This window comes from Narcine bancroftii, chromosome 1 (genome assembly GCF_036971445.1).
Source record: "Narcine bancroftii isolate sNarBan1 chromosome 1, sNarBan1.hap1, whole genome shotgun sequence".
NCBI classification, from domain to species: domain Eukaryota; kingdom Metazoa; phylum Chordata; class Chondrichthyes; order Torpediniformes; family Narcinidae; genus Narcine; species Narcine bancroftii.
In genome coordinates, this window is record NC_091469.1 from 425,062,740 (window position 1) to 425,088,791 (window position 26,052).

The window sequence follows — 26,052 nt, forward strand, 5'->3', positions numbered from 1 at the left end:
CATCTGGAGAAGGAAACAACTGTACAAAGTGTTTGCGGTCAGCCTGGGAGGCCCATAACGAATCGAAACAGTATTTTGCGGATTGGACTGACTTTCCTGAACACTGTGTTGGGCCCCCCACTGGACTGAAGTGTGTTCATAATGGCCAAGTGTATGAGGTTAAGTTTAATAAGGGGTCGTGGATGCCAGTCTTTGCCAAAACTCCTGAGGTCCCATAAGTTAACTGGTGGTCTCATTTTCATGAGACCAAAAGGGGGACTGTTGGAATATAGAATCATAGAAAATATGTAGAATATATGCTTTTGTACTATTCAGTTTGTATGCATGAATCCAGTACTATGTAACAATTTAATATTTACCTCATGGTGAAGGGAAAGAGTAATGTAAGTAAGGGGCAGCCACAGTATGTAGCAAAGTTGGCTGATTCCAGTAGGTTTAGAATTGCCTGCTCCCAAAATACAAAAGAGAGGATATGTATGAAACAATTTAGTAGGAAGGTTAAGGCAAAAGGAGGTGTTGATTAGCACAGGAGACGATGGCCAGACAAGAACAAAGAGAATCCTGACAGAGACTGTCAGAAACAAAGAGAATGGAAACTAACTCAGTAAGAAGGCTAAGACAGAAGGAGGTGTTGAGTAGAACAGAAGATTATGGCCAGATGAGAACAAAGAAATAATTAGAAATATCTGGGGTATGAATTGATTTCTGATCAAAACAACAGGATATTCTGGCCTTGAGAATTAAGATGGGAGCTCTACACTCCAGATATCTGCAGAGCAGGAAATTACTTGTGATAAATCTTATGCAAGAAATCTAGCAAAGAAAGCCAACTTTTGTTCTGTATGATAAGGTTGAGCTATATAAACTGTAGAGACTGGACAGTAGAGGTCAGTCTTGGGGAATAGCTCACTGTGCAGGTGACCTATGAACTAACGACTGAACCAGAGCTCTGTTAAGCTTTATTCTTGTGCTGTGTAATAAACTGATTGTTGAACCGAATACCTTCTCCTATCACTTCATTTAACGAGCACGCTGGACTCAGATGACACATAGACTAAATTGAGGTTTGGGTAAAGCCAGAGTCCGACAATGTATAATATTATTAAAAAAATATTTCCACTATTAGCAACTAAAACAAGTAAGGGAATAGTATAACAACTTTGAACTAATGTTTTGCACTGAAAGGAATTACCATAAAATAAATTCTAAAGCATTTTGGGGTGTTTCATTAAATATTTTCATTGGGTTTTGCATCTTGAGTGTGTACCTATCCTTTCCATCCAAAGTAATGATATTTAAGACCTCAGCCTTGCATGACACACACAGTAAAAAAAACCATATTGCTTTAACACCTTCTTAGCCCAAACACTTAGTGGTTTAGGCAATAACTCTTACAATGGTATATCCAGCAATAAGTGTTAAATGCCAACAAACATTATTGTGCCTATAAATTTTAAATCACCCTTCAAAATTTGGAAAAAAATGCCTCTCTATCATGGTTACTGAAATCATCTCTACATGGTTTCTCTTACTTCTCGCACAGCTGTTGCCTAAGGAGGGATGCTAAATTAAAGACATTCATCCTCAATTATAACAATCAAAATACATGTCAATGCTTTAGCATCAGAAAAGGAAACTGTCGAAACAGAAAGTCCAAAAAAAATGACAAAGCCCCGGTCAAGCAGTATCAGTGGGGAGAGAAACAATTAACATTTCAACCACATTTCAATATATGTATTTGAAACCACAACTCTTTTTTTCTGTCTACACTTATTTTACAGATCTGCTGAGTTTTCTTTTTCTTTTTAAAATAACTTTATTGAGTTCATTTAAAAAAATACACACCTATGCACATATATAGAATTAATACATTTGCTAGAGTATGAGAAAAGACAAGAAGATTGAACATTTCAAATAAAACCTTGATTATACATAATATAAATTGTGTGCACCCGCTATATTGATAATATTGAAAAAGAAAACAAAAAAAGAAAAAAAAGAGGACCCCCCCCCCACTAATAATAAAACCTCTCCCTCTAAACAAGGCAAACTTTCATATCTAATAAAAATAGGAAATGAAGGACGACACTCGGAGACCAGACAGCGCTGTTCAGGAACATCAAATATCCCAATTCATTAAATTACAGAAATACTCCATGACTGGGCCCCATGTCTTATATCTTTACATCTTTTATATTATGTCTGAATTTTTTTCTAAACTTAGGAAGGACATGACCTCCTGTAACCACTGGAATAGTTTTTTTCCATTTCATCAGACTTGCCCATATCGCTATCAATGAGGTAAAAGCTAAAAATTGCTTCTGAGATGAAGTCAATAATATTTCCTCTTCTTGGGAAAACCCAAACAGAGTAATAATTAAGGGACATTGTTTTCTGTTTCATTATTTCACCATGGTTTTTGAAGGCTTTAGATGAACTTCATGACTTGAAGTCTCTTTTGGAAATTCTAATGTCTCACATAAAACAAATTAAAATGGGTAAATGGTGCTTTGTCCAATGGTATGATTAGTACAGTACAACTCTGATTATCCAAAATCAGATTCTTCAAACTCTTCAGTTATCCAAAATTTAAAATAAATTCAGAGCTGAATTAATTGGGGTCATTGAGCTCCCGGCAGTCACATCAATGGACTTGGGGCTCCCAGTGGAGGCAGTGGGAACCTCAGGTTCCCAGCAGCAGCAGCATCGGAACTTGGGCTCCTGGCGATGGCAGCAGCGGACCTCGGGCTCCCAGAGGCAGCGGGGACCTCAAGCTCACGGGCAGGAGCAAGACCTTGGTTGGGATATGTTGGTGGTCAGCATGGCCAGCATTGTTTTGGTGAGAATTAAATATTATTTTAATGCTTAAAAAGCCTTCCCTTATTGTTTGTTGTTGTAAAACCACTGTGACAAGTGATTTGCTATTGCTACTGGGATGATTTTTAAAAAAAATGACCAGTTCTCTGAGAAAAACTTTTATTCGAAATAGGCCCTGTCCTGACCATTTCAGATAATCAGAATTGTACTGTAATTTAATATGCAAAAATTAACTTAAATTTTCAATCCATAATTACTTTACAAATAATCATTATTGTCATTTTATAAATATCTGCAAATTCAAGATAATATCTGAAAACTAGACAAGAAATGCTGTTAAACAAGAAAATCTGCAGATGCTGGGATCCAATGCAATACACAAAAGTGCTGGAGAAACTCAACAGGTCACACAGCATCCATAGGAAGTCAAAAGCAATTAGACTTCAATTCTGAGTCCTTCAGTGGGAATCTGGGAAAATACAGGTAGAATACCTGAATAAAAAGTTGAGGGGAGGGAGGAGAGGAGAGGGAAGGGGGAAGGGAATGATCAGAATAACAGGTAAGAAGTAATAAGTGGATACAGGTGAGAGGGTAGGGTAGAAGAGAAAGTATATGGGAACTGATAGGGAGAAAGGGCAGAGGGCAAAAAAGGGTAGCTCTCTGATATAAGAAGGAAGGGGTGGAGAGTGAGAGGAAGAACATTAGAGGGGTTGGGAAAGAGAGAGATGGGAGAAGTAGGTTAACAGAAATTCAAGGTTGATATTGATACTATCTAGTTGGAGACTGCTGAGATGGAATACATGGTGGTGTTCCTCCATTTTGCGGGTGGCCTCAATTTGACAATACTGTACATGAGGCCATAGACAAACATATATCAGTGTGGCAGTAGTGCATGGAATTAAAATGGTTGGATACTGTCAAGTGTTCAATGAAACAAATACCTGGTCTGGATCCAGTCTTCCCGAAGTAGAAGAATTGAATCAGGAGCTCAAGATGCAGTAGATGACCTCTACAGATGTACTGGTGAAGCATTGCTTCACTTAAAAAGGCTGTTTGAGGCCCTGAATTGTGATGAAGGAGAAGGTGCAAGTGAAAGTTCTGCACTTCTTGTGGTCACATGGTAGGTAAGCGTAGAGGGGAAGATGTCTGAAATTGAGAAATGCTCACTTAGAAAACAGGCCTTTTAGCCTGCTCTATTTTTCAATGAGGGGGGGGGTTCATTGCATCTCTTCATTGTACTTTTGTACATAACTTCATTCATTCAGGGATGATTCTGTGTCTTGCCCACTTTGTTATTTGAATTCCATATTCTCAAATTCTCTTGGTTTACAAAGATCTGCCAATCTCATATTTGAATTTACTCAATGGTTGAGCATTCAATTCCATGTTGAAGTGGACAATTTCAAAGATTTACTAACCTTTGTTCAAAAATAAGTATCCTCCTCTCTTCTTGAACTTCTATTTCATGCTGATGATATCTTCATCACTCTGTCTATCAATCTATCTCTCCTCACTGAACAATCCTCTAATTCTAGAAATTCATCCAACAAATATTTCCTCTGATCCCAATGCAAACACCTGCTCTTTAGGTACAGAAACCAATGCTGCACATAGTCCTCAAAATATGATCTGACAAAAACCCTGAACAATTTCAGCAAGACATTTCTCAGTCAACCATGTTGCAATAGAGGCAAGTACTGTATATAATTGTTTTCTAATGTTATCTTCTGAACAAGCAGAATACTAAACCCTTATACAGCAATTAGATTTCAGATTTCACATTCGCTGTTTTAAAAAGAAGTCTTCTTTTACATTATCGTCAGACACCTTCTCCAACAAACCTTATATGACCAACAAACCTAGATCTTCTGTTTTCATCTGAGTCGTTGAAGTAAGTTATGAATTGTTGAATGCTCAGCACTGATCCTGGTGAACTCCATGAACTGAAGAAGTCCCGTTTATTCTTAGTTTCTCTTATTTGTTTATACTATAAAATATATAATAATATAACAGAGGGAAACCGAGGCCATTCATGGAGTTTTTGACCCCATTCTGCACCTTTGCCCTTACCCCTTCTATCCTGGACAGAATAAAGACAAAATTAAACTAGTTCTCATCTTGTACAGCACAGTCCTCAATATTCAACAGATTTTCCCTATTAATTTGTGTTACTTCCAACAAGAAACCACCACCTTGTCTCTCTTGTCTGCCGTCATTCCTCATTGTAGTGCACTTTTCTAATGCACCACAGGAAGTGCAACTCTTGTCCTTTCATTATCTTCCTTTCCCATCATTCAAAGACCAAAACTATGTATTTGATGCTCAAATTGTAATCTCCTTCACTGTGGAGAAACCAAATGGTAATTGCAGAGACCTGCATTCATTCCGCAGGAGTGACTTTGGTCTTCGGGTTACCTCCTACTTTAATTCACACCACCTTTCAGCTGGTGGCCTCCATCATTATTGCAATAATGCCCCACACAAGCATAAGGAAACAACACTCCATCTTCTGGACTGAATATTTCATTGTCCTACTTTAGGTGACTCACTATTTTTTTCTCTTTGCATCAGACCAAACCATTTCTGCCTGCCATCATCTCAGCCCAGTTTTTCACTTTCTATTATCCAATGGACTTTGCCTATAATATAGACAAAGAATCACAATGGCTTCTCTACTTTAAATTGTTTGGCTTATCCTATCAGACATATGCCCTTCATTCTACCCTTTCTTCGCCCAACTTCTCTGCATCTGAAAGCTAAAGTTTTTCTATTTCCCAGTTCTGGCAAAGGGTTATTGGATCTGAAATATTAATTGACGTTCTACAGATACTGGCTGACATACTGAATGTTTCCAGCACTTTTTTTTAAATTTCAAATGTCCAGAACCCACATTTTTCATTGATTTCCATTTACCCACTACAACATAGAGTGATCGTGTCTGCCTGTATAGATCAGTTCCATCAAGAAATGTAATCACTGAGCTGGATAACATTTTAGTAATTTATAGACTCACTGCAGGAACTATCTTCTGTGTAAGACTAACCACTTACTTCATTTTTCCAATTCTGTGCCAAGAAATGTTCAGCCACATGGGCAGGAAGCACATTTTCCAACAACACTCTGTTGAGGTTTTCCATGGTTTCTATCTCCTCACATTCTCTTTTGAATTTGTTTTTCCACAGAAAGTCTAACCTGCAGTAATATTCATTCTGTTATAAGAGGACACAGAGATAAAGAAACAATAGGCACTTATCATCTGACTGAATTACACAAATTATTAAAATATTCTACAGCAAAAGGAATCTAAGTAAGTACACCAGTTTAAAAAAATGACAGTAGAGATAATATGAAATCAAATTTTTAACCTGACAACTTTCATCAATGTGTAATACTTCTTGTGTGCAGGAAGATATTGCAAATTATTTTGCAAGAAATACAAAGTTATGATGGCCAAAAATGGAGAAAGTTATGAAACAAGGAATGTTTTAGGCTTGTTTTAAGGCTGAGGGAGAAAAGGTGATTAAAAAAATAGAAATACAAGAAACTGCAGATGCAGAGCAAAGAGAAGCTGGAAGGACTTAGCTGGTCAGGCAGCATCCATGGAGAGAAATGGGCAGTCAACATTTTGGTTTGGAACCCATTATTCAAGACTAAAGTGGGAAGGGGAGATAGCAAGCATAGTGAGGTGGGAAAGGACAGGGGAGGGGACAATGCTAGGATATTGGACAAATTAAGCTGAGAGAGATGGAATGAACAAGGGTGGGATTGAGTGGTTGGTAGGAGAATAGAAGCAGGTAAAAAGCTGCTGGAGCTGGACAGGATGTGGGGGCAGTGTGGTATCTGAAATTGAAAAGTTCAATGTTCTTGCCATTGTGTTTCAGAATACTTAAGTACATCTGGTGGCCTAAAACCCAACAACAAGAAAAGTGTATCAATGGCACAATTTGAGCACTTTATTTTAAAGCATGTCTGAATGAATAGGGTTAAAGATTCCCAGGAACATGCATTTTGACTTCTTACTAATAAGATGGAGCCATCAGAAATGCACTGCATGAAGCTAGCTGGTCAAGACAAGTGTGAAATAAGTTATTATGACTATCTTGAGAGGATCCTGTGGAGTAGAAGATGGAAGGGATTGTGCTAATGCCTAATACAGTCAGAACACTATTTGTTTTAGTGATTAATTATAGATCTGGCTACTAAATTAGATGATAGCTAACTAATTGGTAAATGCATAATGCTATCGCCTATTTTGGCTGTCCCTGAGTTAGCCTAATTATGACCTGAATTGCGATGGAAAATGCTGAACAAAAATTATTTGGTCTTTTAAAAATGGAACTGGACAGAATTCACATCCATTCCTCATATGCAGTGATTAACTCCTAACTTTTAATATTACATTTAACTATCAATATTATTCTATCCAGAAAAGACAAAGTACAGGCATACCCTGTATATCACAGTTAATACGTCCAGGCAAGTTCAGTGCTATGGAAAATCACACAGTTCAAAGCATTATTACAATGCACTTTAATTTAATATGTTCCAATCCTATAAAACTGATCTTTATTGACAATAAATCTTTATTGGCAATCAATGAACATTGTTTATTTAAGAAAATATTTGTCCAATGTAGATTTGTGTCAAATTGCTCACATGATACTTTCTCCAAGATTACTACTACCGTGGGATAGTGCAGGGAGCCCAATCACAGCGGGGACAGCAATAACTTTCAACACAGTCACTTAACTCTCTATTCTGCAGCAAATTCCAGGGTTTCTCCTCCAAACAAACTAGCGTTGTTCAGTGGTTGGAAACTCACTGGTCTGCCACATCAGGGCAGAGATGGAAAAAACCCCAGATTCCCATCAGTGTAAGACAGCATGCTGTGGGATAGTGCAGGGAGCCCAATCGCAGCAGGGACAATAATAACTTTCAATATAGCCACTTAACTCTCTCTGTTCCACAGCTGAGCACCTATATTTCAAATATTTTAAACTAGATTCTTGCAAAGTATTATGAGGTGGTTTCAATAGCAACAACAATAAAGCTTTAATGTTGCAAATTTCAAACTGAGGGTCAGAAATTTCAAACTGCATTATATCAAAACCAATGCCTTTCAAAACCGTGTTATACAGGGTATGCCTGTACTTCCATACAATGGCGCTTAAAATAAATTTTAATGTACATTTAAATTTCCTAAATTTAATAAAATTGACCCTTAAAATTGTTTCACAAATGGCACTTTCAGTTATATACAACTCCAAACTGAGCATGTCATGTGAAGGTTTATGTATGAAACAGGAGAGGCCATTGTGTGCATTTCACCCATCACCAGGGCTGGATATGAACTGACTCTCCCTATCCGGGAGCCATGTCGCAGAGGGAGGTATAGCAAGGTCACATAGCAAGTATTCCTTTTAGCAGAATATTCCTGAGGAATGGCTGCAGAAATTTTCCAATCTTATTTGACAGAAGGTAAAGCTGTGGTCACAGTTTGCCTCCTGTCAAAGTTGTTAAGGCTTTAAAATTTTAAAATGATTTGGATTTTGAGATATTTAAAATTGCTATGTAAAATGTATACAGTATAACTAAAATCAATAATCCTTAGAAATGTACAATAAAACAAATAAATATAAATTATAAATTTCAATTTGAGAGGTCATGTTGCAAATCTACAAATCTGTGGTGAGACCACATTTAGAATATTGTGTTCAGTTCTGGTTGTCTCATTATATGAAGAAGGATGTGTACACTATGGAGAGGGTATAGAGGAGATTTACCAGAATGTTGCCTGGATTGGAAAATAAGTCTTATGAGACAAGGTTGATAGAGCTAGGACTTTCCCCTTTGGAGCAAAGAAGGATTGGAGGAGACTTAAAAGATGTCTACAAGATTTTGAGAGGCATAGATAAGGTGGACAACCAATGCCTTTTTCTCTGGGCAGGAATAGTAAACACTACAAAGTAAAGAGAGGGAAGTTTAGGGGAGACATTAGGGGAAAGATTTTTTTTACACGGAGAGTGCTATTTTTGTAGGAATATATAGGTCTGCATATCAAGGGCTGAAGGGCCTTTATTGTGGTGCAATGTTCTATAAATAAATTGGTCGCTCCTTTCCTCCTTATCTCCACCTTTGGATTCACCATACATATAAAATGTGACTCTAATCCTGACAGGTTTCACTAGTTTAAGAAGGAAGAGGAAAGTGATGAAGTCTGTCAGTAGCTCTACACTTGTGTGAGAACAGCTAAAGACCAGGGGCTCCTTTTTGAATTGCTTGCCGCAATGCAGCCCTGGAGTTAATCAATTACTGAAGGTTCATGCAGCTTGTCTGTGACCAAAACTGGCCTTCAGGTCCCTTTCCTTCTTCATTCAGGGAGGCAATTCTTGTCAGCTATAATGAAGTAGCAATAACATTAACTGTGACTGTGCCTCTATTTTGGAATATTTCCCATTCCGATCTGGAAAGTTTTTTTTAAGCAGGCTCCGTATCATCATTGAAAGGCCGTGTTCCAATACATAGGATTGTAGTGCTGAAGAAGGGAGAGATACACCAGCCCACTCCCTGAAACTAGATGAACAAACCATACTGCATGTTGTCAAACCAGTCAACCAAAGAAGTCTGACTGAAGACGGTTAGAATTGAGGGCTCACTGTAAGGCTGATTTTATTAATTGGGGGTTGAGCTTCAGAATATGATTATAAGATAGATAAATAATTAAAAATGTGTATGTATGTATGCATATAATATTTAAGGTATTTAGCATTCAGGAGTAACTTAAAATGTTGTTTTAAATTAGTTTTACAGTTCTAAAATCAGATTAACCACTACATAATTTATAAAGAATTCCAAAATGTTTCAATGTGGGTACCAGAGAAGTTGACTAATGAGTGAAGTACAGATAACAAAAGTGAAAAATCTCTTAAATGTCAATAAGACCAACAGTGTCCAAAATGATTGTTCCATTATGCACTATTAAACGACTAAAACAGACTAAAAGCAATTTTATGTAATATTACATTTCTGTTTTATACAAGACAATTATTAGTGTCTGATATGATATTAATAATAATTAGTTATTTCTACTTATTTCTGTAGCTCAGCTTATATTTGTAGTTTATTGACAAACTCAAAGAATATTATCCTCACCTGTCTAGCAAGAACAAGAAGAGTGGCAAAAAAAATAAAAAGGGAGATTGAGCCCATTGTCTTCAGATCCTTCAGCACACCAGGCCTAAAAAAAAGAGAATACATATAATATAATAATGCAATGCCACAATAATACTGACATCAGATCATTATATAATTGCAAAATATCAGAAACAGTTATGACTATTTGTTCAGTTATTTCTAAACACTGTTAATTTATTTGAAGTTTTTCTTTTTGTTTCATTCTACTCATTTTTATTTCTATTATTTAGCTTATTATCATTCAAACTTTTTTTTTTTTTTACCCCCTCCATAAATCTTCGTCCGCGAAGCCAAGCCAAAGAAGAATCATTCAAACTGTAGTACCTGTTTCATTATAACTATTCATTAACATAAATTTATTGAAAATATAAACATTCAACATTTTTCACATCACAAAATACATATTTTATGTGGTTCTGAATAAATTCCTTGAGACTCATTTTTTACCCATGATTTCTGCAGTTTTTAAAATTTATAGATTTTTCAATTTGAAAGATGAGAAAACATACATAATTAAAAGAGTAAATTGCAAAATGTGAGTGGAATGAAATGTATCAAAAATAAGTCATTAATCGAACAAAGGTTAAAATGATATTTATTGTATTTTTAAAGGATGAGTGGAGCAGGAATATTTATTTTGGTTGGAGAGAAAGTGACAACACATTATGAATTTTAAAGCCATTTTCTGAATGGAAAGAAAGGTAAGAGAGTTTCTTTTTATGGGAGAATGTTTGGAGCATTCTATGCATTGCAATGCAATATTTTGCTAGAGGTCATATTTGAGGCAGGTTTTTCATTGGAAAAAAATGTCAGCCTCATTTTCACTATATGTTTCAAGCACACACAGCCATCCCAGTATCAAGAGGGCACCCATAAAAGGCCTCAACAACTACTGCCCAGTAACATTGACTTCCACCATTATGTAATGCTTAGAGTATCTGGTGTTGGAACATATCAAAGTGCACCTCCCATTTCAATTTGCCTACAGATGGAACCATTGCAATGAAGATGTTATAGCATTTTCAACACTCCTTCCTTACTCACATGGAGAATTACGCCTCATATGCCAGGCTGCTGTTCATTGACTTCAGTTCAGCATTTAATATGATCATACTTAGAAGCTGGTGGAGAAGTTGTCATTGTTGGGACTCCACACCCCTGTTGGTGATTGAATTCTGGACATCCTAACGGGAAGATGACAGTCTGTCCAAATTGGTGGCAGAACGTTGAACACCATCACCCTGAGCACTGGCACACCTCATGGCTGTGTGCTCAGTCCACTCCTGTTCACACGACTGACCCACAATTACAATGCTAGATCCAGCTCCAACAGACTCATCAAGTTTGCAGATGACACGACAGTAGTCAGCCTCATCAGCAACAACAATGAGTTGAAATTCAGAAAAGAGGTGGAAAATCTCATGAAATGTTGTGAGAATAACATGAGTCTCAACATGGACAATACAAAGGAGATGATTAAGGACCTCAGGAGGACCAGGGACAACCTCCAAGACACATTAATAGCTCGGAATCCACTTAAGAAGGGACCAAATCTTTTTTTTTAAACTTTATTTAAAGATTTTATCACATGAATAAAATATTACATTTAAAGAAAAATGAAAAATAGAAGGGACCAAATCTGAACACAATTCTCCTCATTTGTCAGCAAGGCGCAACAGTGACTGCACTTCCTTACATGGCTGAGGAGGGAAGACAGCCATTCTGTTAACTTTCTACAGAAGCTCTACCAAGAGTGATTTGGCCAGCTGCATCATAGTATGGTATGGTTGCTGTCGAGCATCATATCTGAGGTCAATCTGCATCATCGTTAAAGCAGCAGAACGAATCACTGGGATTTCCCCCTCTTCCCCCCCCCCCCACCCCCGTTGATGTGATTTACCGGGATCATTAGTTAAAGAGGGCTCACAAAATCAGGGTCAACCCCTACCACCCCTATCTTCCAGCTACTCCCATTGGGAAGAACACACAGAAGCATCAGAGTCAGAACCATCAGGCTGAGGAACAGCTTCTTTCTACGGGCAGCGAGACAGTTGAATGACTGCTAAAACAACACTGTAACTCTATTAAGTTTTATTTTAATAAATGTATAATATGCACTGCTTATATGCATCGTTTGTCTGCATGTGTTTTGCATTGTTCTGGACCGTGGACTGGAAAATGCTTGTCAGTACAATTGGATGACAAGTAAATGTAAACTTGAACTTGAAAAGTGGATAAACATATGAACCATGGGATGAAAAACTATGAGAGATAACTAAGGCAGAAAATTATTTATGGATTGTCCTAGCAGAAAGCTTGCTGACGTGATTGGTTACTTGTTATTTGTTGTATATCCAAATGGTCGAATGGTTTGGTTATGATAGCCAACAAAAAAAACAGATCAAAATTATAGAGGGCACAGTAAAGAATATACTCTACCTTTCTATTTGAATAGTTGTATATAGCATTTTGCTACAATCATCAAAGAGCGAGACGTGGGTTTGTAGAAGGATAATGTTGTAAACCACCACAGCAATCAGCATCAAAACCATTTTCAGCTCATAGTTTACTCGCAGGAACACAGAGCATGACATCAAGCCCAAAATACAGCTGTACAGGAAGTACTGTGGCAGAAAAATAACCCAATGAAATTTCACACTTTATTGCCTTAAACTTCTAGAATTTATGCATCTTTCCAAAACAAATTAATTTCACTACATTGGCCTTCTTTACAGTTAAGAAAAAAACCCTTTTGAATATCAAGGCAAGTGCTGCGAATTAAGAAAATCTGAGTTTATTGTAAGCAGGGTACAACTTAAGATATATCTTGTACAAAACCTCAGAAGACAATCAGAATATTGTGTCATGATCTACCCAGAGATGCTTTGAAAAGACTAGATTCAAATAATAAATTTAGCTAGCAATACTGTTTCAACTAGGTAGTTTAATGTGAGGATAGAACTGGATTCTACTTTGGTGGCAAGATATTGAAATGAGTTGAGTTACAGGGAACCTATGTATAAGTCATAGAAACATACCTGTAGAATGTTTTAAAATGCCATATGTATAGAAGACCATTGCTCTTTGGAACAGGTTACAAACATACACAGTGAATGTGGATTCATTGAAAACATTCAAAAGGGAGAGAGTGGAGTTTCTGGTTAACAGTGTGTGCAAATGGTTGATTGGATGAAATCAGAAGTCTTAGTGAACTAACTTTGATTGCCTTTCTGAGTTGAGGAGAAACTTCCAAGTATAATTCCCTCAGCATATGTTCCTGACTACTACACTCCATCCCCATTGTTGTCCTGTGCTCAAAATTCACCTTGACATTGAAAACAATATTCTAGCAGTGAGATTGCCTGATTCCTAAGTAAAGCGAACACAGCAGTCAGGTAATCAATTGCCCCACAACATTTTGTTAGCATGAATAGATGATTGTCGAACCATTGGAAGGCAGAGTGGATAGTGGAGTGCTGCAGGGATTGGTGCTGGGACCACAACTGTTTACAATCTACATAAATGATATGGAGAGGGGGGAAGATCCAAATACAGCATATCTAAGTTTGCTGAAGACACTAAAATGAGTGGGAAAGAAAATTGTGCAGAGGGCACAAAAGGTCTGTAGAAAAATATAGATTGGTTAAATGAGTGGGAAAGGGTCTGACAGATGAAGTGCAATGTGGGTACATGTGAGGTCATCCACTTCTGAAGGAAAGATAGGAAATCAAACTATTATTTAAATGTAGTGAAGAGACATGGGAGTGTTTGCAGATGAATTGCAAGAGATTAGTTTGTAGGTACAGAAAAAAATCAAGAAGGCAAATGGGATATTGATCTTCATTGCTAGAAGGATTGTGTACAAGAGCAGGAAGGTTCTGCTGCATCTGAACAGGGTATTGGAGAGGCTGGACCTGGAGTACTGTATGCAGCTCTGGTCTTACTTGAGAAGGGATATACTGGCTAAGGAGACAGGCACAGGAGGTTCACCAGGTGGATTCTGGGTTATCTTATGAGGACTATACTCACTGAAGTTTAAAAGAAGGAAGGGAGCTGTTATAGAAACATAAAATGATATAAGAGAGAAGCATGGAGATTGTTTCCACTGGCAGGGAAAACAGATGAAGAGGAACTGTAACCTGTTCCAAAGAGCAATGGTCTTCTATACATATGGCATTTTAAAATATTCTACAGGTATATTTCTATGACTTATACATAGGTTCCCTATAACTCAACTCATTTCAATATCTTGTAACCAAAGTAGGATCTAGTAAATTTGTGGAATTCTCTGTCCAAGCAGCAGATATTGTCTCTTAAATGTATTTAGGAGACAGATATATTGATTTTTGAATAATAATGGAATTAAGGGCAATGGGCAGCAGGTAGGTCAGTGCAGATGAGTCCACAGCCAGATCAGCCATGAACTTATTGAATGGTGGAGCCGGCCAGACAGGCCAGACAACCTGCTCCTGTTCTTGTTTTTTAATGTTCTCCTGTCTATCATTTTGCTAAAGTTTTTTTTCACATTGTGAACCATATCAATCAAAATACATACAAACATTTCCCTCTTAAATATATACATTTTCTCCCCTTTTTTCTCCCCTACATTCCCTCCCCCCTTCCCACCCTCTCCAAAACCAATAAACATTCAACATATACAATACAATAAAACCCTTAAACAATGTCATCACATAATGAAAATAAACAAGAAAAATGTGTCATCTACTTTTACACACTGGATCAAGTCATTTTGTCTTATTATTTTAGTGGGTGGAGGTCCGAGGCAAGCCCTCTCTGTTATGTTCGATGTATGGCTCCCAAATTTGTTCAAATAATGTGACTTTATTTTTTAAATTATATGTTATTTTTTCCAATGGAATACATTTATTCATTTCCATGTACCATTTTATTTTGAGACAAACACACCTTCGATCTAAAAAGCCTTTTGCTATGGATGCTATGTATGGAAACACACTTTAAAACATTGTCTTTTACATATGCAAAATTGTATCACAAATTAACTAATGCCTACTATTTTTCACTGGAGTTACTAACATAAAGGAGTGAAACATTTGTTCATTGCCAAAATGTCTAATGAATGGCATTACAATTAAAGAGCGTAGAGCATTTCATTGAAGGTGTGTTCCTATTATAATTGCTGACTTGGCTTTTGCTCAGGAAATTATCACTTTGACATCGAGTTTGATCGATTAGGATAATAATCATTCAACGTAGAGCTTCTGGTTAAGTTACACACCATCAGATCATTTTCCTTTCTTGATATAACATTCCTGAATAATCTGCACACTGAATTTTTTTGGATCAAATATGCATTTTAGTGAATTAATAAATTAATAATGCATCTATGTTTGATAAATCAATATATTCTGATGGAAGGTCATCATTCTGTAGTGTTAACTTTGTTCTCACCACCCAGGTGCTGCCTGGCCTTTTGAGTATGGCGGTCCTTTCTGTTTAAATTCAGAGACCAATGAATGCAAAAGTAGTAACTCATCAATTATTAGAACAATGGACTGCTATATCAGTTGAAACACCAGCATAAGATAAAATAGAGAAGAATTGTGGGGAAAAAATAAACAGACAAAGCAGTCAGCAAATCAATGAATTGGCACAGGCTAGGCACCACTAACTTGACAAATGAGTGGACAAATGGGTTTATAAATAGTCAATTAAATTTGCTTCAGTCATAAATAGATTCATAAGCTTGAAAGCATGCTCAAAATTACTGAAAGATCAGGAACAACAAATTAATGCAAAGTACACACTGTTGAACTAATAAATTCACAGCATTCACACCAGGAAATCAGCAAAATAATGGAAGAAAAACCATCTGTAAATGAATTAATATAGTGGTGAGCACAGTAGCACTTCAGTTCTGAAGGATTCCTGGAAACAAGAGGCATCTGGATGCATTATACATAGATCTTTGAAAGTGTCAGGATTTGCTGAGAGCAGTTAGTGGGATCCTGGGCTTCATAAATAAATAGATTGCGTACAAAAGATGGAAATTTATGTTGAACTGTTAGAAAACACTGGTCAAGTTATAACTTGAGTATTGTCTACAACTCTGATCACTACATTTTAGGTCCCTGCTTGGGTATAAAATACATATTAAATGGTTCCATTCTAGATTAGATACTGGAGTTATTCTCCTTAGAACAAAGACAATTGAAAAGAGATTTGACAGAGATGGTCCAAATTATAATCGACTTAGTTAAGTAAAAGTAGAGAAGCTGTTCACATTACCATGAATGGTCATAGAATTTAAAAAAAAATTAGGTTATAGATGCAGAAAGTGGAATGGAGTCATAAAAATAAGCAGTAGGGTAGCTCCAGGAGTCATCTGGCTATTTAGATTCTAAAGGGTGTGAGGAAATCCTGTTCATCCCAATTTCAAAATAAATTGGTTTTTATTTAAAATAAATGTCAGGAAAACATGGAGGAGAATAAGTTGCAGAGACACATGGACACACTGGTGGAATGGAGAGAAAGGAACTGATTCAGTGATGTCTTTACTCAATGGCCACCTTCTGTACTTAACAATTCTAATGATTCTTTGAATCAATAAGTGATGGCAACAGCAAGTGAAATAACAAAATGAATAATGGGCACACCAGTGCATTAAAAATTCATATAGCGGGAGACATCACCAAATGATTCTTACTGAAATTAATGGAGCAATGGAATCATTGAATTAATCAATCAATCAGTGTAGAAATGCAGAGTTACGTGAAGTATCAGACAGGCCATTAATGGAAAATTGGCATACCAACTGAATGGTATTTTTTGCAGAAATTAAGTTTTAATTTCATATACCAATGGCAGCACTGAGAAAATAAGAATCACTGAAGTGGAATGTATCAGTGTTTAGTTCATTATTGAAGCACTGGGCATAACAGTTTGCATAATAGTGGCCAATCTGCTTGACCAGTGCTATGAATGTGAGTTTAAGTACAATATATAAAGGTCAAAATGAATTGAGGGCAGCTAATGACTTAACCTTTATAGAGGTGTTGTGGGCACTTCAGATAGAACACGAATCATCCTCATTGCTGTGAGACAACATCCACACAAAGATTATACTATATTGCAGTCCTTGAAAGCCATTAGTGATGGGTTGGTTATATTTTTATTAAAACAAACTATAATTCTGTAGTTTCTTTTAATACTGCCAGTTGTTTATTTTCAGATTTGCAGATTAGTGGCAGAATTAGAGGAGGAGGAGGATTCTCCAACCATATTTTTATGACATACTGGCCCAGAACACTGCTTGCAATTCCAACAGATCTACCTTACCTGGGCTGGACTTGGAGAACTTGTACCAATGTGGTTTGATCAGCAACTGAGGTGTGTAGTATATAGGACCCTGAACTTTTCTGCTCTGTCAAGGGACAAAGCAAGAAAAATACACAGAAATTCTGGAGGAACTCAGCTCGTTTCGCAGGATCAACAGGAGGTAAAGCTATATTATCAACATTTTGGGCCTGAGCCCTTCTTTAAGGAATAATCAAAGAATAGGAAGGTGTAAAACAAAGCAGGCAAAGAAGGAAAAGCAGGAGGGATGGCTTTGATAGCGGGAAAAGCTGACAGCAGATTTAATAGCTGTTAAATATATCTGATATTGAAGGACATTTAAGAGCTGTTAAAATTGAAATGATTCATCCCAAACATTGAGAAATAAAGTTAATTAAGAATGTAGGAAACATCGAACTAAATCAAAATAATTAAAAAGCAAACATTTGCCACAAAGTCATTTGTCAATCAGTAAATCCCTGGCTTCTAGTCTTCAAAGAGATATCCGTCTCATTATCACCATAGTATAAAAAGTCACTGCACTGGTGCTGGGAATACATATTGCACTATTGGATTTTACAAATGTTGTATTTGATATGAACTTGTAAACATGAAGTGAATAGAAAGGATTGAATATATACAAATTCAAAAACAATTCTTAAGCTCCAGTAATAAGTACTTTATAAGTCCTCTTCTGTAGTAAGCATTTATAAATTAGCAAGAGACTTGATTATTATTAACATATACAAATACTTTCTTGTTTAAAATGTTACAACAAGTGCAATTTAAAAAATGCTTCAATTGGCATCAGTATAAAAAACAATTCATAATGAGTGAGCTGGCAAGTATAATTGTACTTACTGGCAAGAAGAAATAATCATTGTGCACAAGCCATAGAGCTTGTTCATTTATAAACTGTAAACTGACATTTGTCTTGTTCATGGAGATAGAGGGTACAACCGAGTTCTTCAAGAAAAACTGAAGGAAAAATTAAAAAGAAATCAAAGGAGAAAATAGAAGTTTCTGTATAAATTACATCTTAAAGACTAATAATGTGAAATACATTATCTCAGTTTGTGTACATTATTTTGTGACAGCGTAAGAGGTCTCTGAATGGCTTATTGATCAATTAATCCTCACCTTCAGTTCAGCAAATTATAAAGCATTTGTTAATGCGATTAATTAAACTTTTAAAAGAGCTTGTTATATGGACGTACATATCTGCATCATGCAACTTTTTTTTGCTTTATATGAATGCTTTACCTCTTAACACATAGTGTGCCTCATGATCCACATGGCAGTTTTGTTCATTCTGGGCAAGGGTAGACAGTGAGGAAGAGGCCAAATGTAGTACACTCATTAGAATATGATGACACAATATACAATATCCCTCCTGGTGTGTTCCCTCCTGGGTACCGGAATCAATTATATCTTTGAGCAGCTGCGGAACATTTTCATCCAGAAGGAGGGTGAACAGCCAGAGGTTATTGTGCACATTGGCATCAATCAACATAGGCAGGAACTGCAGGCTCAATATAAGTAGCTAGGAAAGAGATTAAAAAATATAACCTTGATGTAGTAATCTCTAGTGGCATATGCTGATGAAGTTAGGAATGGAAAGATAGGCCACATGAATTCATAGCTGAGGAGATGGTTTGGGGGAGAAGGATTCATTGGAATTTCCTCTGGGGCAGAGGTTGCATCTGAACTGAAGGGGATTTACAGTACCAAACATGATAACCATATAACCATTTACAGTGTGGAAACAAGCCATGTCGACTCTTCGAGTCCTCACCGGTTGACTTGAAGAACTCACATCCATGTACACATCCAACCTTCTCTTAAATGACAGAAGGGACCCTGCCACAACTATCTCCATTGGAAGATCATTCCATTCTGCCACCACTCTCTGAGTGAAAAAGCATCCTCTAACATTTCTCCTAAAGTTTTTCCCCCTTACCCTTAACATGCCCTCTTGTTCCAACCTCCCTTGCCCTCAGGGGAAAGAGTCTATTTAAGTCTAGTCTATCTATTCCCTTCATAATTTTAAATACCTCGATCAAATCCCCTCTCAGTTGTCTATGTTCCAATGAATAAAGTCCCAGTCTCCTTAATCTTTCTCCATACTCTAGATGCTGTAAGCCAGGCAACATCCTTGTAAACCTTCTTTGCACCGTCTCCACCTTATCTATATCCTTTCTATAATTTGGAGACCAGAACTGAACACAATACTCCAAACCTGGCCTTACCAATGCCTTAAACAGCCACAGCATCACTTTCCAGCTTCTATACTCTATACTATGATTTATGAAGGCCAGCATACCATATGCCTTCTTAACAACCCTGTCTACATGGGAATGCACCTTCAATGAACTTTGTACCATAACCCCAAGGTCCCTATGTTCCTATGCGTACTTCAATGCCCTCCCCTTAACTGCATATGTTCTATTTTGGTTATTTTTTTCTGAAATGCAGCACCCCACACTTGTCTATATTAAATTCCATCTGCCACCTTTCAGCCCACTTTTCCAAACAAACCAAATACTTCTGTAATCCAAGAAAACCATCCTCACTATCCACCACTCCCCCTATTTTCATATCGTCTGCTTATTTGCTTCCCAAGTTAACCACACCTTCCTCCAAATCATTAATATAAATGATAAACAACAAGGGACCCAGCACCGATCAATGAGGCACTCCGTTGTCACAGGCTTCCAACCTGACAGACAGTTGTCCACCATGACTCTCTGCTGTCTATCTTCCAACCATCTCTGAACCCATGTCACTATCTATTTATCCCAAGTGACTGAACCTTCCTTATTAACCTTACATGCAGAACCTTATCAAAAGTCTTACTAAAATCCAAATAGATCATATCAACCGCCCTAACTTCATCTACTTTTTTTGTCATCTCCTCAAAAAACTCAACAAGGTTTGTTAAACATGACTTTCCCTTTACTAACCCATGCTGGGTGCCCCTAATCAATCCCTGCTTATCCAGATATGCGTATATACTATCTTGAAGAATACCCTCCATAACTTTCCCCACCACTGAAGTCAAATTTACTGGCCGATAATTACTTGGCCTGTACCTTATGATGCTTTTTTTAAACAACAGAACAACATTTGCAGCCCTCCAATCCTGCTGCACCACACCCTCCTTCAGTGATCATTGAAAAATCACTGTCAGAGCCCCCACTATTTGCTCCCTGACCTCCCTTAATGTTCTGGAAAAAATCCCATCAGAACCAAGAGACATCCACATTTATTGACCCAAGAAGCTCCAAAACCTTCACTTTATTAATCCCTATCCTTTTCATAACTAAGCCATTTACCTCACTTATCTCATAAAGCTCAATGTCCCTTTCCCTCATGAATACAGATGAGAAAAAAAAGTTCAATATCCCTCTCATCTCATTCGGTTCCTCACATAGTCCACCGGTCCCATTATCCAGTGGACCTACTCTATCCTTAACCCTCCTTTAACTGTTCACAAATCTGTAAAAACCCTTAGGATTCACTTTCACTTTATTAGCTATGGACTCCTCATACCTTCTTTTTGTCTTTCTAATTTTCCACTTAAGGTTCTTTCTGCAATCTAAGTAATGATCATACATCTCCTCAATCCCCTGTTTCTTATATTTAGCATAGACCTCCCTCTTGTCCCGAACCAACTTCCTATTTTTCTGGAAACCCACGGCTCCCTTGAACTTTTGGTCTTTCCTTACGGCCAGACTGGAACATAAAGATCCTGTACTCTCAAAATCTCACCCTTTTCCTCTACATCCTTTCCGGCAAAAAGATCTGCCCACACAACTCTCTGCAAATCCCTTCTCATTTCTTCAAATCTGGCCTTCCCCCACTTGAATACCTTCGACTTCAGACCCAACCTATCCCTTTCCATAATTAAGTTAAAGCTAATGGACCCATGATCACTAGATCTGAAGTTCTCCCCAACATTCACCTCCATCACCTGCCCTATTTTGTTCCCAAACAACAGATCTAACACTGCTCCCCTTCTCATGAGCACCTCCACATACTGCTGAAAAAAGCAATCCTGAATAAATTGCATAAATTCTAAGCCATCCTGCCCTCTTACTGATTGTGTTTCCCAATCTATGTTTGGAAAATTTAAATCCCCATGTTTTTTTTTCCTTTATTTGTCCCTGTGCTCCACAGTTTTAAATTTGTAATCAAACAATTCACATGTGATTAACTTGTATATATTTTGGATTGGCCATGTACCAAATAGAGCACTTTTTATACATAGTCCCCTCAATTCAGGGCACCATAATGTTCTGGACATTTGGCATCAGAGATATTTGTGAGTACTCAGGTATGTTTAATTGCTTCAGTGGTGCAGGTATAAGAGAATGAAGCTTATTTCTAATCTTTTGATCATCCTTGGAATCAGTAGTTGCCATTTTTCAAACATGAGGAACAGAGTTGTTCCAATGAAAGTCAAAGAAAGCTTTGAGGCAGAAAATCAAAGAATATAACAGTAAGAGACATCACCCAAACCTTAGGATTACCAAAATCAACAGTTGGAACATCATTAAGAAGAAAGAGCATACTGTTGAGCTCAGTAATTGGAAAGGGTCTGTTAGGCCAAAGAAAACCTCCACTGCTGATGACAGAAAAATTCTTATTATAATGAAGAAGAATCCCCAAATTCCTGTCCAACAGATCAGAAACACTCTTTGGCTAGATGATAGTTTGGCAAGTATTTTTTAAAGATCCTGCAGAATTCTGGAGAAAGGTCTTATGGACAGATGAGACCAAGGTTAACCTGTATCAGAGCCTTGGGAGGAGCAAAGTGTGGAGGCATGAAGGAACTGCCCAAGATCTAAAGCATACCACCTTCTCTGTGAAACGTGGTGGTGGGAGTGTTATGGCCTGACCATGTATGTTTGCCAGGGGTTCTGGTGCACTTATTTTCAATGATGATGGCCACAGCAAAATAAGTTCTAAGATATATAGAAACATCTTATCTGGTCAAGTTCAAGCAAATGTCTCCAAACTTATTGTACACTTCTTCATTCCACAGGAAGACAATGACAACATACTGCAAAATCAACAAAGCTAAAAAGAGGAAAATTCTTGAATAGCCTGTCAGTCACCCAATCTAAATCCAATTGAGCATGAAGAGAAAATTTATGGAGACAAGACCTCAAAACAAGCAAGAACTGAAGGTGGTTGCAGTAGAGGCCTGGCAAAGCATCACCAGAGAAGATACTCAGCTCCTCAGTACAGAATCACAGACTTCAAGCAGTCATTGCATGCAAGGGATACGCAACAAACTACTAAACACAACTAATATACATACCATTGTTATATCCCAAATATAATAGTGCCCTAAAATGAGGGGACTATGTATAAAAAGTGCTGTAATTGCTACATGGTCAAACCAAAATGTACATATCCACCCTTTAATAAAATCTGGAATGTATACTTTAATCACATTTAGACATGTAGACATTTAGATGTACATACAGCATGGTATCAGGCCATTTTGGCCCACAACCAATTACACCAATTAACCTACATCCCACAGTATGTTTTGAATGGTGGGACAAAACCGGAGCCGCACAGACACAGGGAGAATGTACCAATTCCTTACAGATAGCGCAGGATTTGAACCCAAGTCCTGATTGCTGGCACTTTAGCAGTGTTATGCTAAACCCCTATGCTGACTGTGCCACCCGTGTGAATTGTTTGGATTCTTGTGTGAATTTCAGCCCCTCAAAATATCCATGTAATTGTTAAACCCATAAATTTAAAATTAAAAAATGGTCTACAAAATTCAACTTTCACACAAGTTTATACAGTAGTTATGGAGAAAGGCAGGACTGGTCCACAAGTCAAGGTCATAAATTGGTGCCTGGCTTGTTTTGGAGGCATTAGGCAGGAATTTGCAGAGGTTGATTGGGAGAGGATTTTTTATTGGCAAGGGGACAACTGGAAATTTGGAGACTTTTAAAAGTGAGATAGTAAGATATCAGGCAAAATATCACTGAAGGGTAAGGCTGGTAGGTTTAGGGAATCCTAATTGATTGAGGCCCTGGTCAGGATAGAGAAGGAGACAGTCATTAGACATAAGCAGTTAGGATCAAGCATATCCCTTGGGGAGAACGAGAGTTGTAGGAACTTGGTTAATAGGTAAATCATAAGGACAAAAGGAAGACATAAGATGAATCTGGCAGGCAAGATAAAGGAAATTCTCAATAGATTCTACAAGTATATTAAAAGTAAAAGGGTGGCTAGGGAGGGAATTTGTCCCACTAAAGATCAACAAGGCCATCCTCGTGTGGAGCTACAGTGGATTTTTAACTTATATTTATCATTAATCGTTACCTAGATGGCATGGGTTTAAGGTGAGAGGGGGAATATTTAAGAGGGACTTGAGGGACAACTTTTTCACTCAGAGGGTACACTGTATCTCAAATGATCTGCCAAAAAAAAAGCAAAGAAGCAAGTCCAATCATAATACTGAAAAGGCATTTGGGCAGATATATGGATAGGAAGGGCTTGGATTTTGATGATTCTGTTGTTATTACTGTGGAAATATATATTCTTATGAAAAATGTGATCAGGTAGACTGAGCAGATGAAGGCTAGAAATTTAAATCATCAATTGCTTTTAAAAGGAATACCTGTGGCGGCGCACATCCTCATGGTGAACCAGCCCCACTTGTATTGCCACGTGGTGGGGCAGCCATGGGGAAATGGCGTCGTCAGAGGTTTCTCTCTGACTCCAGCATCCCTTCCAGTGCGCACCCTGGGCAGCGATTATGATGTCACAATGCACCAGGTGACTGAGCTCATGCTGCCCTTAAAGGGACGTGCTGAATTTGAATAAAAACAACGACCCTCAACTTGGTGGTTGTGTTTCTTCCACTGCTCACACCACCACAGTGGTGACCCAGACGTTTTTCTGGACTCAAAACACCATGGATTCAGCATTGGCTAACGCTGTCTCCATCAAGCTTTCCCCCTTTTGGACCCACTGACCGAGAACGTGGTTCAGGCAGGCGGAAGCACAATTTCAACTCTGCAACATCTCCTCAGACGCCACAATGTTCTATCATGTTGTGAGCGCTCTGGACCAAGATATGGCAGAGATGGTGGACAACATCATCCACCAACCCCCAGCTACGGGCAAGTACACTGCCCTCAAAGACCTCTTGCTGGGAACTTTCGGGCTAACTCCCCAGCAATGGGCTTCATATAAATGGGCTTGGGGACCATAGTCTATTGGCGCTGTTGGACGAAATGCAGGCCCTGGCAGAAGACCACAAGCCTTGTTTTCTCTTCCACCAGATATTCCTGGAACAGATGCTGGAGGACATTCAGCTGCTCCTCACAGATGAAGACTTCTTGAACCCGAGGAGAGCAGCAGCCTTGTGTGGATGCCCTCTGGCGCACAAAGAGGGAGAACGAGGCAGCCCTCAACCATGTGGCACGACCAGGAGCCAGCCGACCACAAGCTGCTCCCAAGACCAAGCCAGAGGAGGGCCAGTCGACCTGGTGTTTCTACCACTAGCGCTGGGGAGCCTAAGTCCATAAGTGCCGCCAACCCTGCGGGTTTCAGTGAAATGACCAGGCCAGCCGCCATTGATGGCTGCAATGGCTGGCCACAAAAATAGCCTCCTTCATGTGATGGACAGATCCACCGGCCACCGATTCCTGGTGGACACGGGTTGAGCTCAGCATCCACAGCATCCAACCCTGCGGGCGGCCAACGGCTCCACCATCAGGACCTATGTCACCCGCAGGGCACAGATCCAGATCGGGAAGGAGAAGTTCCACTGGAAGTTCATCCTAGTCTCTATGGGTACAGTGCTGTTAGGGGCCGACTTCCTCAGAGCACATGAAGGGCATAAAGCTGATCAATGCCCGAACGTTCCACTTCACCCGACAGGACACAGCAGAAGCCCGCAGGACCAAAATCGCTGCCATAGCTGCCACCAGGGACGAGTTCAACGAGATCCTCCATGAATTTCCCGCCATCTTAGAGCCACGGTTCATTGTCACCCTGCCCCAGCATGGGGTCTTCCAACACATTATGACATAGGGCCCACCACTGCATGCTAGACCCAGATGGCTGCCACCCGAGAAGCTCCAGCAGGCAAAGAAGGAGTTCTCCACCCTCCAGGAACTGGGAATCGTCTGGCACTCGGACAGCGCCTGGGCATCGCCGCTCCATATGTTCCTGAAATCGTTCGGGGGCTACTGTCGGTTGAACGATGCATCCACCCTCGACAGTTACCCAGTGTCCCACATACAGGACTTCTCCACCAACTTCGATGGTGCATGGGTCTTCTCCAAAGTGGACCTTATGCAGGGTACCATCAGATCCCGGTGCATCCAGACAACATGGGTAAGATGGCCATGATCACCCCTTTCGGCCTCTTCGAGTTCCTGCATATGCCCTTCGGTCTAAAGAACGAGGCCCAAACATTCCAGCGCCTCATGGATGTGGTTGAAAAAGACCTGGACTTTGTGTTCATTTACCTGGTCTATATTCTCATTGCCAGTCACAACCGCGATGAACACAAAGCCCACCACCGCACACTCTTTGCCTGCCTGGCGGACTTCGGCCTCACAGTCAAATGCCAGTTCAGCAAGGAGTCTCTCCAGTTCCTGTGGCACACCATTTCGGCAGCTGGGGCTGTGCCGGCGCCAGAGAAAATAGCAGCTGTTCAATGATTCCCCAAACTCTCCACCC

At 38.7% G+C, this 26,052-nt stretch overlaps 1 protein-coding gene across 7 annotated transcripts in view; it reads right to left on the reverse strand.

Annotated features, from left to right (window-relative positions):
* LOC138751634 (adenylate cyclase type 2-like) overlaps nt 1–26,052 on the reverse strand; it is a 650,763-nt gene that overhangs the window by 46,169 nt on the left and 578,542 nt on the right. For 4 of the 7 annotated variants that reach the window (XM_069914176.1, XM_069914177.1, XM_069914179.1 and 1 more), the window contains 4 exons: nt 18,187–18,303; nt 12,451–12,635; nt 9,970–10,054; nt 5,868–6,026 (listed from right to left, as the gene is read on the reverse strand). In XM_069914176.1, coding sequence (XP_069770277.1) covers nt 5,868–6,026; nt 9,970–10,054; nt 12,451–12,635; nt 18,187–18,303 — 546 coding nt within the window. Of the gene's footprint in view, nt 1–3,758; nt 3,984–5,867; nt 6,027–9,969; nt 10,055–12,450; nt 12,636–18,186; nt 18,304–26,052 lie in introns of those variants that run through there. The other 3 variants (XR_011350095.1, XM_069914180.1, XM_069914181.1) reach the window with 3 other exon arrangements.